Source organism: Ipomoea triloba, chromosome 13 (genome assembly GCF_003576645.1).
Source record: "Ipomoea triloba cultivar NCNSP0323 chromosome 13, ASM357664v1".
Classification (NCBI taxonomy): Eukaryota; Viridiplantae; Streptophyta; class Magnoliopsida; order Solanales; family Convolvulaceae; genus Ipomoea; species Ipomoea triloba.
In genome coordinates, this window is record NC_044928.1 from 20,100,051 (window position 1) to 20,116,571 (window position 16,521).

Here is a 16,521-nt window from a genome sequence, read left to right on the forward strand (position 1 = left end):
CATTGTAACTTACAACATTCTTAAATTTTCGGATATACATTAGGGGTGTGTTTGGTGGGTGGGTTTAGGCATAAGGTATGAGTATCAAAGTGATTGTTATTGTTTGGTTGATAGGTTTTAAGAATATTTCTGAGTTTGGAATACCCCATTAATTGGAAAATCCATACCCGAATGAAATAAGGGTTTCATTTCCCTTCCTTATTTCTTCCCCAACTATTAATAATCATTCTCATTCTACCCTACACTAAATATGCAAAATACTTTTACCAAAAATACCAAGTATTTGATACTCATACCGATTCCGATTCCCATGTGCAAACCAAACACACCCTATGTGTATTGCCATTTCTTAATGGTTATCCACTAGTCCATAAGCTGGATGAAACAATTTAGCTCTTCCACCAATTGCTTATGTTTAGTGTAACTAGGATGCAATTTAATAATCCAAAGGGGTAGCTCAAGTGACAAATGAGCTTCTTCGTGGGAATGATCTTTGGAACGACCTGGGTTTGAGTTTCATAAGTGATCATTTTTCTTGGACTAACTCCTGTACTTCTTGGAATGAATTGGGATTAGTCGGGTGGACCTAGACCATAAGACGGACGAAGATAGACTCGGTACACATTTTGGTTTATTTAAAAAAAAAAAGGATGCAATTTAATTGTCCAAACTCTCACTTTATACTATAGGCCAATCTTAGCATATTTCCTTTTTATTTTATTTATAGAGCTAGTAATTAAAAACTGTGTTGAGAGTAGGTCAATAATGAATTCTACGAACCAACTTGGTTGGCGTGAGCAGCCGTGTACTCTTATCCCTTAATTGGACCGGGTCGGTGTGAACATGGATTAGTCTGACTATAGTACATGGATTAATGCAATTTGAGTTGAACTTTTTTTTTTTTTTTTAAAAAAATTTCATTCCAAGTAATATGACAAAGGAAAGTGTGGCTCGTACTACTTATGTAATATGATCAGGTTCTATAGAGAAAATTTAGAAAAATATTCTAATTGCATATATTTACTTGTTTGATGATTTGATTGCATACTTTTTAAATTCAATGACTCAATTGCATAGAAGTGATAAGTTTAGTGACCTATTTTATACCTTTTCCTAAATTGTTTTAAGGAGGGTATTTTAATCATATAAAATGGTTGGAAAAAAAAGTTGTGCGTGACAAAATTGTCCATATTTCCTTTTTTGCACAAGCATTGTAATAAAAAGTTTCCTTGTTATATATATATTTTTGTGGGTGCTAAGCACAAAGAGCTTAGAACCACGCCTCCACTGAGGCTCAATCTCATGACCTCCCATATGAGAGATTCACTACATATCATCTGAACACAAGGTGTTTGGCTCCTTGTTATATTATTTGTGTTGTAATAATATTTGAAATCTAAGTTTCATTAATTATAAGTTTTCAAATGTTATTGTTTGTACAATGTATTACAAATATTGTACTATCATTTTTATAAGACAAAATTATTTTACACGATTAAACTTTAGTTATATATATTAGATGAGACCATAATCATATGTAATCATTTACCATATCTAAAATCATAATTATATTTAATCATTTAAATATAAAATTCTTACATTAATAATTATTATTCATACATAATTTATAAGTATTACCCAAATTAACTTTCGTTATTATAAATCTGATCATAATCATATGTAATCATTTACCATATCTAAAATCATAATTATATTTAATCACTTATCATATATAAAATTCTTACATTAATAATTATTAATCATACATAATTATCACCCAAATTATCACTTATACTTTTTCCTAATATGAATTCTATAACTATAAATTTTTTTCTTAAAATTTGTATACTATTATTTAAATTTTTTTAAAATATAATTAAGATTATAATATTGAGTATTAATATTGAACATCTATTTTTTCGCATCACACATGAAAAAACTAATTAGTAAGTGTGGTAGTTACTGTTTTCCAAAAAAAAAATGTGGTAGTTACTAATTAAATCACTCAGTTTCTTTCAACCCAATTTGGTCCACCCATGACTACTAAGATTGTTGATTAACCAAACCAACTTGGTTGACGTGAGTGACACTCTCATCGCATAGAGAGATTGGGAGTTAAAACTCTCCATCTCGTAAGAAAAAACTAATATGACCAGCACTTTATCTCTTAATTGGTTGACCCGGTGCAAATGAAGATTAATCATGATACGGATTTAAAGTGCCTCCTATAGTTACGTTCTAATCACGACACCCGTGGTCTAACAAAACAAATGTTGATTAACCAATTGTAAGTTGTAAAATTGGAAGTGAGAGTTGGTTTGGTGAGGAGTTAGGTAAGTTTTGTAAACTTAAAATCATTCATACATGAGATAAGGAAAGATATGATGCGTGTTGTATTGGATCACAGCTGCGCTCTAAACGGAGAATCTTTACAGAACTATGTTAGTGCATTGAGATAACACAATTCAATCTATCACAACCTTAGCTTGTACATAAGATCATACATATATATATTCTGAACTGAAATCATGGTACAAATTAAAAACCAGAAAGTAGAGAAAAACAGTTGAGAAGAGCTAATTAATTAAATTAAAGTGCAGATTGTGGAACTTGAAAGGGATGCTGAGAAGAGGGATTGATAAGGTGTTTCCTCGGCCCACGAAAGCTTCCATGGTTCATCCATGGCTTCCACTCCCACTTCTGATTATCCCTTGCTTCATTCTCTCCCTCAGAACCTCTGCACACTGCCATGGAAGATATGAGAATGAAGAGCAGAAGAGCAAGCAAAGTGAAAACTGAAACTCTCAGCTTGAAGACCATTGTGCCTTTCTTGTGAGGTTGTGCTTGTGTGAACTGTGATGGGTTTTTTTATGGAGGCTGAAAAAGGGTTATTAATTATTATAGTTTTCTTTGCTTATAAGTCAGATGAGAATCAATTATGGTGTCACAACTCACACTCTGTGCATTCATTGCTTCGCAACTGTGCTGTTTTTAATTGGATGTGGTTTTGGGTAATGGGTAGGTAGTGTTTTTGACAAATTATATTGTGGGTCATTGTAATGTCGATCATGAATAAATGTACATGTTTAATATATTGAATGTATATTATTTGGTATTATATCAAATAATGTATATTTAGTATTTAAATAATGTATTTTAAAAAAAATGAACTAATAGTGTATTAAGAATGTACCTTTAGTATAATAAAAATGTATCTTATGTTAATGGTCTGCCTTACAAGGTGGATCATGATACATGGTATAATGATTGGTTATTTTTAAGATGGGTTGGGTTTGCTCTTTTATTTTATTAACTAGTATCTTCGCTCGTGCGTTGCACGGAATGAATTCGTTATAATATTTTAAGAATATTTGAATCAATATACAATTATATAAATTATAACATCGAATATTATATAGCGCAATTGATGAAATTTGTTGGATCGATTATGTTTTTCTTTTATATGTTTTCCTTATTTGAATTAGAGCAAATAATTGTCCAATTACCCGTGCGATGCACAGATAAATTTTTTATTATATATTTAGATAAAAAAAATATAACATTGAACGTGTGCATTTATTTGATTATAAGATTAGTGCAAAAGTATTACTCAATTAATTAAATAATATATGACTTGTTTATCTATAATTATTTTAAAAATATTGATATGTAATATGACTTATTTAATTATATTATTACTAAAATAAATATGGGAAAAATGAAAAATAATTTAATTATAATTATTACAGAGTATAAAAATAAATTCAATGACATGTTTAGCTTAATTACCATAATAATTATTAGGCAATTATTATTAGTTAATTACACTAATATATGTGCAATTATACTTTTATACATACCTTAAGTATAGTTATTTTCACCATATCGCGTTTAGTTTTTTCTTCCTCCTCAATGTTTGAATGAATTAATTGTAATTATTATTAAAAAAAAATCTAACAACACATGTTTAATTATTTTTTTTAAAGTTTAAATAATTTAAAGTTGGGATAAAGTAAAAATAAGCCATCGTACTATTTGGAAAACAACAATTAGGTCATCGTCAAATAACACCCAAATAAGCCACTGAACTTGGTAAAAAAGAACAATTAAGCCACTAAACCCGTAAAAAAGAGCAATTAACATTTTTAACAGGCCACTAAACCCGTAAAAAAGAGCAATTAACATTTTTAACAGGTTAACTTCATATTTACTATTGTTTGGTAACATTTTTAACAGGTTAACTTCATATTTACTATTGTTTGGACACATTTTTAACAGGTTAACTTCATATTTACTATTGTTTGGACAGAAATTTCAAAAATATGATTTTATTTTTATTAATAGTAGTATAGATATAGAAGTATAGATAAGTATTCGAATTATTATTATTGGTGATATAGAAGTATAGATAAGTATTCGAATTATTATTATTGGTATAAATAATAATTAATAAAATATTTTTTCTTATAAAATTACGCAAAATTTGTTTCCATAATTCTCACAATTATAATGGTTTAATTATTCTCGAAATTTGGGAAATAAAATTTTGTAACCAATTAAACTTTATTAATTTTTTACTAATTAATTAATAATATTAGTTTGTGCGGGAAAGTTGAAGGGAATGATTTTACTTTTATTAATAGGATTGATACTTGAATATAGAAACAATATTACCAATTAATAGATATTAGTTAATTTCCATTTTACATTTTCTTACCAAATAAGCTTTATTAATTATTTGACCAATAAAATATTTAATTAATTGATTGCAAAAGTTTGGGCGGGAGAATGAAATAGAATGAAATAGGATGATTGCAATAGTATAGATTTATATTGATAGATTTATAATTAAAAATTTACATTTAGAAATTAAAAATTTAGCGTTTAAATTTTGTATAATTAATGTAGTGCATATGTATGTATTTAAAAAATTTCTAAATATTTATGAACACATATTTTGTGAATTTTATAATTTCATTTCCTTAATTATATTTCATATTTTATTGATTATAATTTAATGAAATTGCCAAAAATATTTCCATGGAAGAAATATTATATTTCTCAATGAAGTTAATTATAATAATTATAATTATCAAATATTATGGAAATACCATAATAATTTCATTAACTATATCAATTATAATATTTTTTTCTCTTCTAATATTAAAATATATTACCATAACTTAGCATAATAATTAATAAAATTGCCACAATTTTAAAATATATTACCATAAAATTACCATAATAGTTACACGAAAAAAGTGAAAAATTAACAGAATAATTACCATTAATAAATATTAAGAAATTAAATTAAAAAATATTTATATATTAAAGTAAGTATAATTTATTTTGTGTCAATAATATTACAATGAAAAATGTGAAGAGAATTACAATAAATAATTATTAGGCAATAATATTAATAATTAATTATTAAGGCATGCATGATTTATTTTGTACTAATAATATATAATAAATAAGATATAATATTATTAAATTGAAATTATTAAAAATAATGTGTCCACAGTACAAAATAAATTATACTTGCCTTAATAATTAATTATATTAATATAATTGCCTAATATAAATTTACAATTATAGCTTTGTATAAGAAAAATATAGAAACTTGAATGGCATATAGAAACCTCGAAGTCAACATACTAACTATGAGTTAAATAAAACCCTACAAAATTATCAAAATCACCATCATCATCATCCTCGATCGCATCTCTATGCTCTTCCATAAACTAAATCATTAGGGTTCTGTTACCGAGCATCTTCCTCCTCATTTACCTTTTGTTGAAGCAGAGTCTCCTTAAGTATCTTCGAGCTCATACCAAGTGATATAAACTGCAAAAAAAATATTGAAGTACAGGGAATATAGTTAGAAAAATGTAGACAATTCATACGGAAAGAACGTAAAGAGATGAATCTAAGCGCTCTACATTGTCTTATACTATTACTGGTGAGATTTGGAAGCTTTTGATCGTTTGACTGATGGGGCAACGAAAATAGAATTCTACTGATGCAAAAAATAAAAAAAAAATTATGGGGAAGATATTTAATAATTTCCTTATAGATATTTAAATATTAACAATATACATAAATATATACATCCGTTATAGTTTTCCTAATTATATAATTATAATAATTCCTAATTGCCTAACTTACATATATAATTATATATTGATTTGCAGTTATATAGATATATAGGGTATGATTTCTTCTTCTTATTATATACACATATTTAATTGACTTACTTTTTTTATTAATTATATTATTACTAAAAACGAAATAATATGTAATAACTTCAGGCGTTAAGCACTCTGAAATCAAATAAAATGATGCATGATTGTCAGATCAAAAAGTAATGCTACACATTTTACTTTTTGTCCACAAAATCTTTTACTATGTATTGTTGTATTATTTGGTTAAATCACAATCAAATTGGTCAATTTATAATAACAAATGAATATAAAAGAATTTTAACATTTATCACATTTTAAATCAGTTAATAAAAAAAATCAGTTAATAAAATATTGGGTTAAAAAAAATTCAAGTAACTTTTTCAATCCAAAAAATGAAATTTTCCTATAAGATGTACTAAAAAAGTATTTAGCATAATCAACTAACACGTGTCTCATGTCATTTGATTTTGTATTAAATGTAATAATTATTCACTCCGTTCATTTTATAATCAAATATTCTGTGCAACATGGGTGAAGATAAGACTAAAATATTGAAGGAATTTATTTCAATATTAAATCACATATATATTTATGTTATGTTATTCAAAAATTATATTACAAATATATCACCAAATATATCACACCAATTATATCATCAATTATTCAATCACCAATTAATATTACCATATTATATTACCTTTTTAACATTTTGATTAATTAATAAATCCAATTATTCAATCACCAACATTTAACCATAATAATTTAATAATTAATTAATAAATAAATAAAATAACTTAATTTACCAAAATGCCACTAACTTTGGGCGGGAAACTTTAGAAGGAAGATAATGGTTTTATATATAGATAGATGTTGCTATCGTGACTATTGATATGATTAATAGAGGACTAAGGGTATGTTTGGAAATCCATAAAATGACTTCCAAAAGTCATTTTCTGATTTTTTTAGTGTTTGGGTACTCAAAAAAAAAAAATTCAAAGGCAAATATTCATCATGATCAACGAAAAAATGTTCAATTTGACAAAAAATGTCTTCATAGTTTTTTAGTCAAAAGACAATTTTTCGGATTTTTTATTTTTCATCTATCTTCCCTCCATTCTTTTTTAAGTTAGTCTTTTTATTATTATTATTTTTACCACCAACACCACCACCACTACTAGACCAGCACCACCACTACCACCGCCACTGTCACCATCACCACTTCCATAGCACCACCACCACCACTATCGCCAACACCAACACCAACACCATCACAACCCCACCACCACATATTGTTATTATTGTTGTTGTTGTTATTATTATTATTATTATGTTCATTTTCAGGAAAATGAACCAAACAGAAAAAATGTAATTTTTTAAACTTTCAGCCAAATATAAAAAGATAGTTTTCTAACACTAACCAAACACTAGAAAATTAAAATATTTTTTGAAAAATAAATCATTTTTTGAAAATTATTTTCCATAAAACATTGTATAGGTTTCCAAACGGACCCTAAGTTACTCATAGTAATGAGTGAAAGAGGATTTAAAGCATACAATATTTAACATATTAATTATTTAATTTAATTATGATATTTATGTATCGTTTATTTTTTTTCCCTCATATATGGACTTGACAGGAGCAGGAGCATATGCATATGAGTTGGCTCAGGGGGAATCGTCACTTATGGGAATCAAACTCAGGTTCTCCCGAAATTCTTCCCCACAAAGAGAATTCACTTGCCACTTGAGCTACCCCATTGAGTTATGTTGTCCCCTTTTTTATGTGTCTAGTTTGTTTGCCGAGTTTTGAATCAAAGTATTAACAATTCAATTTTGAGTAATATTTAACTTAGTATTGAAAATAGGCCTATTCCATTGTTTCTTAAATGTTTTTATTCCAAGCCCTCACATCCCATGGTATTAGACTATTAGGTTATTCTGAGTTTTCAGGAATAGCTCATACTTGTTAATTCCTAATTTATCATCAACTTAAACCTAAAACTTGCCAGGCTATTTTTTTTACCTCCCGATGTATAACAACACTCATCTCTACCCGTACAACATCTACATCTTCTAGGTTCAAGCTTCAAACTTCACAACCTCCATCAACTAGTAATAACTTATAAGACAGTTTTATGAAATGTAACAAAACACTGAAAAGAAAAATATTTTCTAAAAAATAACTTATTTTTCAAAAGTCATTTTGTTGCTTTCCAAATACACACTAAAATACAAATTCCAAGTGCAATGCACTTTGCAGTTTACAAAGTGCAATTTTTAATATTAAAAGTACACTTTGTAATAACTAAATGTGCATTTCTAGAAAAAATATGGTGGCCTTTTACAAAAGTGCACTTTGTAACAACTAAGCGTGCATTTTTAACTTCCTGTAATACATATTGTGTTAAAAATTGCACAATAAATTTGGTAATAATTACAAAAATGTCACAATATTTTTTTAAAAAAATTTGATCTGATCCATTCAATTTTTCTAGATGTCAAACTGAGATTGGTTATTAATTTTCTACCAAGGACTTGCTCTAATCTACAAAAAATGTGCATTCGAAAGCACAAACATGTACATTTGAAGGCCAAATTTGTGCACTCAAAGACATAAAAATATGCACTCAAATGTCAAAATTGTGCAGTCGAAAGCCAAAATATGTGCACTTATAAAAGATTACCAAAAAATTACACAACATTTTCTTTTTAATATTTTTCTTTATTCTAAGCGATTGATCTGGAAAGGTTTTAAAAAAAAAGGACTGAAAGTTCGAAGTTGGATATGAAACTAATGAGAGTGAAAGTCTTGTTTATTGGTCGAGAGTGATTGAAGAATTTTTATTTTTGTTTTTAAGGTGGCAAGCAACAAGCAAGTGCCTGGAAAATACAGTATAAGGATTAAATAGTCATTTCGGTATTAGAAAATGATAAATTCTCTTATTATTCTCACAAGACCCCGAATTATAGCAATTACGGCTACGACCCCATATTGATATTCTTTTCTTTAAGCAGAAGAAAGCCAAATTCTGTGTCTTTCTTCTTGCTGCTTCCAATCCATCACCGTTTTCTCTTCTTCTTCTTCTTCTTCTTCTTCATTGCCTGCTCGCTCACACTCAATCACCCATGGCCGCTCTGCAATACTTGGATTCGCTTCGCAATGCCCACCCCGAACTCTCCGATTGGTACAATACCCTTGCAGATCTGTACCAGCGCAAGCTCTGGCACCAGCTCACGCTCAAGCTCGAGCAGTTCGTTGCTCTCGCCGTCTTTCAGGTCTATATACGCTCGTCTGAATATTTACTTATGCAATTATTTGTTGTTGCATTTCTGAGAATGTAATTGTTTGATTCCGCGAGTCTTTTTGGTTGTATATGAGATTTATTAGGGTTTTTTTATGCTCTTATGGGTTTAGTTTGGTCATTGGGTATCAAGGGTTAGGTTTAGAGTCGGAAACTGGGGACTACAGGGGTCAATAAAAGTTGAAATTTGAAAAAAGTGGCGCCTTGGTTGGGAGGAGACTAAGGAATTAAGGCAGGGGCAGAGCAAAAACTTGAGTTGTTATATTACGTTATGCCTTTTGAATTTGGAAAATCTTCAAAACGGAAGTCATTTATAATACATGACTAGAAATTTAGTAGATCTCTTTCAATTCCACACTACATATTGAAATGATAATTATGAATTGAACTTTGGTTTTCATGATAAGAAGGAAAAGTGAGTAATGGACTAGCCAATTTCTAAAGTTTAGACTTGATATGCAGAAGTAATGAAGTGAATTTGACAAGAATAATGGTTTTCCTCTTTAAATCACAGTGAATTGTAAATCTGCTGGTTCACTGATTAAATCTTTTTTGAAAAATTAACGAGGAACTTCCATATTTCAATGATAAAGAGAAAATTATGCAGTTAAACTTCCCTTTGTTATGTCAAATAGGAAACTCCTAACCTTTTGTTCATTCCATTAAGTTCCTAGAAGAAATCATGTTATTGACTTACAAAAGACTAACATTCCTGTGGTGGCTGTCTTTTTATTGTAATCCAGCATTATATCATCATGCTAGTGTCATAATGAAAATTTCCAAACTTAAGATGATCTAAGGGAGTTTACATTAGTCATGTCAACAAGACATGTTTTCTCATATTATTAACCATGTTTTTTAATACTGCATATACACACCCAAAAAAATTTTAAAATTGTTAAATGGAAAGCATTTTTAACTAGTTAAAACAACTCATTACTTATCAAGTAGTAGATGTTCTCCTTCCCTGGAGTGACAAAATGGAATTGAATGGTTAATAGGAATTGTTGAATGATAAGGTCTTGCTGGCTCTTGATTAGAGTGCTACTACTCGGAGAACCTGCAGCACATAATTCTGGGAATGTGCCAAGTAGCCATTTCCCAACACAGTTTGCACTATTCTTAGGTATCTAACAATAATGTCTTATTATAGAAGTCATCATTTGAAGCAATAGATTCTTACCTGTTGCGTCAAGTATCATTATATTTATCCTCTTTGTTAGAATTGTCTTCCTTGAGCAGTGTGAACATTAGCCTTGGGAGCTGAAATGAACATACTGTAGCCTTGGGAGCTGAAAAGATTATTGGGTAGCTTTGTAGGTTTACTATTTGAGCATCTTTTATGTGTATATATATTGTGTAATCCCAGACTTGAATGAAGAAGAGTAAGAGAACATGGTTCTTCACTTCTGAACTTTGTCCTCCATTATTTCTTTACTTCTGCTCTCTCTTATTTCTCAACATGGTATCAGAGCCTACTGGGCATTGATTGCCGCAGGAAGGCGATCTCACCGGCAGAAGTTCGCGGCAAACGGAGTCTTCGCCGCCACGCGCCTCCGTCGACCACACGTCGGCGCGTGACGGCGCGTGAGGCCATTTCCGGCGACCTCTCCGGCAGAAATTTGTATTGTTCATCTCATTTTAGTGAGCCCATTCCATCATGGTGTCACTGCTGCCCGTCTTCAGCAACTTTTGCAGATTATGTCCCCCTCTTTTTCTCACTTTCGGTGCAGCAGAAAAACTCCAGCAGCGGTGCTGGATTCTCCTCGGGCAACAGCAACGGCGACCTTTAGTGGCAACTAGATCTCAGCTTGCTAAGGGGGGAAGAGATCCCTCCAAGAAACCTTATTGCATTGTTCTAAGGCTTTTTGCAGCAGGCTGCTGCAATTTTGCAGCTGGGGTTGTTGGTTGTTTTATAACTGCATTTCATTTTGTTGTGGAAGTTTATAGGTTGCTGTTTGTCTAGGTAGATGTCAGCATTATCTGCTGATTCCTGTGAATTTTTTGGTAATATTGCAGTAGGTTTGCCTTGAGGATGAAGCTGATAAGAGGGGTAGTTGGCCTGTTAGGCAGTAGTTTTTATGTTGTCTGCTTTATTTCATTTTGTGGGTTGTTGTAATTTTAATTTGGTCTTAAGTTCAGTTTAAGTGTTGTCTTAAATAATTAGTGTGGGTCATAGGATTGTGTAGATGGGTATTCCTTCATTGGAAGAAAGAAGGGCATTCCTTCATCGGAGAAAGTTTTGGCCAAATAGAAGTAGGCTTTGTGGTCAACTAGAAAGATGTTGAACACTTTGGTGATGAGGGTATCCGTAGGCATTGGTAACATCCAAGCTTTTGTTTCAGGGGGAGTATCATATCCTAAGCTTGTTTGGTTTATGTGAGTAGCATCAATTTTGTATCCTAAGCTTGTTTGGTTTATGTGAGTAGCATCAATTTTGGTGCTCTCTTTGAGAGGCTTTATGTGAGTAGCATCAATTTTGGTGCTCTCTTTGAGAGGCCGGAGTGTGATGGAATCAATTTTGGTGCTCTCTTTGAGAGGCCGGAGTGTGATGGAACCTGAGAAGAACCTGGAGTGAAAGCTATCCAGAGTGAAGCCATCCACTCATCCGGTGCCGGCCTAGTGGAAGGGGCGACCTAGAAAAGGGCTACCTGGTACTTGATAAGGTCCGGAGTGAAGCCATCCAAAGGAGAAAAGGGCTACCTGGTGCCAAGAAGAGTCCAGTGTGTTAGTCAGAGTAAGCCACCGTGGGCGTCGGCTTTTTCAAGAGGTGGACAATGATACGATCCCATATTGGCTCCACAAGAGATTGTGGAGTGAGCTTGGGTACAAGTCACAAGTGATTTTATGCAATGTTTGGCCAGGTTTTCTTTGTATTTGGCGGAAGCTTTGTTGGTGCAATCCCTATCACAACATGATCCAAAGATTGTTCTAGTTGTAAAATCTGAGCTATGGCTCATGTGATATTTATGTTACAAGTTGGGCATGATTAACATCTATGCTCCAACTTGAGGGGGAGTGTTAGAATTGTCTTCCTTGAGCGGTGTGAACATTAGCCTTGGGAGCTGAAATGAACATACTGTAGCCTTGGGAGCTGAAAAGATTATTGGGTAGCTTTGTAGGTTTACTATTTGAGCATCTTTTATGTGTATATATATTGTGTAATCCCAAACTTGAATGAAGAAGAGTAAGAGAACATGGTTCTTCACTTCTGAACTTTGTCCTCCATTATTTCTTTACTTCTTCTCTCTCTTATTTCTCAACACTCTTCAAGAATGATACATTTTAAAATCATATGGACACCATTTTAAATACCAACTTTATTCATATAATCATATGCACTTACATGTATGCCTAATCCAATCTTTTTGTTGTGCTATTTTTTTTACAGGCTGGTGATGCACTTATACAGCTGTATAATAATTTCATCACTGACTTTGAGACAAAGATCAATCTCCTCAAGCTTGCTCATTTTGCTGTCATTGTTTCTCGGCAGTACTCGGGGAAAGAAGCAGCAATTTGTTACCTTGAAGGTGTGATTGAGAAACTTCGTAATACTAAAGAGATGCGCATAGAGGAACCGATCCTTTATATTAAGATGCAGATTGCTTTATTTAAGCTTGAGCAAGGGGATCAAAAAAGCTGCAATAAACTTTTGGAAGAGGGAAAGGGCACACTTGATAGCATGACCGACATTGATCCATCAGTATATGCAAGCTATTATTGGGTATCATCTCAGTATCATAAATCTCGTCAAGAATTTGCAGAGTTTTACAAAAGTGCTCTTCTCTATCTTGCTTACACTTCAGTAGAGTCTCTATCAGAATCATTCAAGCTGGTAAATTTTTTTTATTGTTCATGCAAATTACAATTGAATTGAGTGATGTTGCATCAACATTGTAATCTTTCCTGTCATCATTTTGGTTTTTGTTTAATAGTTCTAAGAATCAGTTCACATGGGATATTGTTGGTTGTTGAAGGCAAGTGATGAGCAAATTCTTTGGATTTGAATTCTAGTTGGAAATAATAGGATATATGATGGGCTAGCTGACGTAAAAAATTAAAATGTTTTATTAGTATTTGAACATTGGATACTTGGTAATCATACAGGTCTTAGTTGTAGAAATGCTCTTTTTGTGACTTCTGGCCATGATTCATTTTGAGGTCAGCAGAATTTGATTAAACTGTTCCTTAAGTTTCTTTATCGTGGGAGTTAAAAAAATGTATCTTTATTGTAGGAGTTCTTTAGTGCAGTGAATATTTGATAGTTTTATATTTCACTACACTCAAGAATGCTGCTGTGTTTTTCTTTTTAAGAATTCTGTTAGGATGTTAAACTGAATCATTAATACAGTTGTGCTCTTAATTTAGTGAACACTACTAAAAGTTCATGGTTTCTGAACTGTCATCCATACTCTACCAATAATGTATTGAACCTTCTGTACATTGCTCATGTTTTGTGCATCATTGCTTTGCAACATAAACTTGTTTGTTGGAGTAATGATTATTTAGAATGTCGCATAAATTACTCAAATGTGAAATAACTTAAAAACTTTATTGAGGTATCATTTTAATTTTGTTTTTGGCACATATTTTTTAAACTTTTCTCCAAAAGTGGCTGCAAGTGTCTTCTAGTATCCTTTGCTCTAATTGCTTCTTTTCAAAAGGTAGAATGAATGTGCATTATTAATTGCCAGTTTCCTGATGGTTTCATTTCTAATTTCTTAATGAAAAGTTATGTCAATTAGATAGCTGCTTCTATGCTTATGCTCTTTATGTCATTTCTAATTTCTTAATGAAATCTTAACAATGTCTTAATTATTTAGGATTTGGCATTTGATTTGTCACTATCAGCATTGCTTGGAGAAAATATATACAACTTTGGAGAGTTACTTGCACATCCAATTGTAAGTTCACTAGCATGCCACTTTCTTCTTTTCTTTTTCATTTTTTTTTTAATTTGCTCCACGTGCAAAACATAACTATCAGTGATATGGTAGTATTCCTCACAGTTTCCTGTGGAAGTGGATAAATGGAATAATACATAGGATATACTAAATATGGGTGTATCTAGAATACCATTATTGTGATTTAGTGATTCCCTTGTGAACTCCCAATCAACTTACCTAGTCATCCCACCTTGCTACTTCTTTCATCCAAAAGATGTTTACACATTCCATGAATGTTTTTATTTCATATACTATATACTATTTTTTTTTTATATACTAGATATTTAGGAGAGGAAGTTACCCCATTCCAGGGCCACGGCATACCACCAGCCTTAGAAGACTAATAGTGATACTTGGAGATTCACAATTTCATTGGTTTAAAATAATAGAGATACTAATTCTAATAACTATTATTATGTTACTCTCTTCCATATAATAATAGTCATGTTTTTCCATAAACTTTGTATCCACTCAAATTCTGTCAACATGTAATGGGAGAAGGGAACATTTCTTTTGTAGAAGTTAATACAGAATCACTATGCGATTTCACTGCTCACGCATGTATCTATGATTTAATTTGAGAGGCTTTTGACCCTTAAGCATTTTGCAATAAGAATGTTTTTGTGGTGCTAATTATTCATTTCATCTTTTAGATGCTAATCTGATCTGACATGTGATAATTGAAATTTGTTACAGATAAAGAGCCTTATAGGGACAAAGGTTGAGTGGCTCTACTATATTCTTGAAGCATTCAACACTGGTGATTTGGCTCGCTATCAAGAACTGTGCCATGTCCATCAAGCTGATTTGAATGCTCAGCCTGCCCTGGTACAAAATGAGAAAAATCTTCTGGAAAAGATCAACATCCTCTGTTTGATGGAAATCATTTTCAGGTATGATAATAGAATTTCATGATTTTATTGGGATTTGAAGGAAGCCCTTTATTGCCAGTTTGCCACCATGCATGTTAACTGAATGCAGCAAAACTTACTTGCAGTCGCCCATCTGAAGACAGAACTATCCCATTGAGTATCATTGCAGAGCGCACAAAATTGACAGTAGAAGATGTGGAGTATCTCCTTATGAAGAGTCTTTCTGTAAGTGCTCGGTTGCTATTGCTTCAGCTTACAATATTTAGCTCTTAAGATGGTATTGCTTACTGCAACAATCATGAAGCAGTATTTGGTTAGATGAATTGCAGAATTGATGTCTATCTGTTTGACCCTTTTCAAATGCTCCACTCCATCTTTGGTGGCCCCTGGACCACTCATGGAGAAAGATTTTTAAGTGCTGTGGCTTTTGCTTGTAGACACTGATTTGTATGTGATGGGGAATGTAACAGATATAGAAATAAGTTTCATATGCTCTTGTGCAAAAAGAGGAAGAAGAAGAAGAGAAAGAGAGGGAAAGGGGTGGAGGGGTGGTTGTATCTTTAAATTATCTCTCTTTTACAAATATATGTGTGTGGCCTTTTATACATCCTTGGATTCGAATGTCTTGAAGCCATTTATCAACAATTCAATTATTCTATGGTGCAGGTCCATCTGATCGAGGGAATAATTGATCAAGTTGATGGGAGTGTTTATGTTTCCTGGGTACAACCAAGAGTTCTGGGCATTCCTCAAATAAAATCATTGCGAGATCGCCTAGACAATTGGGTTGAGAAAGTGCACACTGCTTTATTATCTGTGGAAGCTGAAACTCCTGACCTAGTTGGAGCATAAAAGATTTCCAATACAATATCCTGGTCTCAAGTCTCAACTGTGTTCATTCGAAGATATGTGCCTGTGCTCCAGCAAAGAAACAGGACAGTGTTCACATTCTAGAGGGCTTCAGTGTATGTTCGTTCTGATTATAATGCACAATTCGCAATTTGCAATTCTCAAGCCTCTCTCTCTCACTCTCTCTCAATCTCCCCCTTCTTTTGGTTTGTTTTTTTTTGGGGGGGGAAAATTAGGTGCTCTTTCCATGTATTTTTCTGCTGCTGTTTCACTTATGTTTAGGCCACAGGACGTAATATGTGATAATGGTTAATTAAATTGTTGGAGTTTGTGTTGTGGCCCGGGGGAGGGAGAGGGAGGGGGG

The 16,521-nt window shown here is 31.8% G+C and overlaps 1 protein-coding gene across 1 annotated transcript; it reads left to right on the top strand.

Annotated features, from left to right (window-relative positions):
* Window positions 1–9,152: 9,152 nt before the first annotated feature.
* LOC116002267 (26S proteasome non-ATPase regulatory subunit 13 homolog B) lies at window positions 9,153–16,486 on the top strand. Its single transcript, XM_031242368.1, has 6 exons — window positions 9,153–9,461; window positions 12,879–13,325; window positions 14,314–14,394; window positions 15,133–15,329; window positions 15,434–15,533; window positions 15,975–16,486. The coding sequence occupies exons 1-6, from the start codon at window positions 9,312–9,314 to the stop codon at window positions 16,158–16,160; spliced, it is 1,161 nt and encodes a 386-aa protein (XP_031098228.1). The 5' UTR covers window positions 9,153–9,311; the 3' UTR covers window positions 16,161–16,486.
* The last annotated feature ends 35 nt before the right edge of the window (window positions 16,487–16,521 follow it).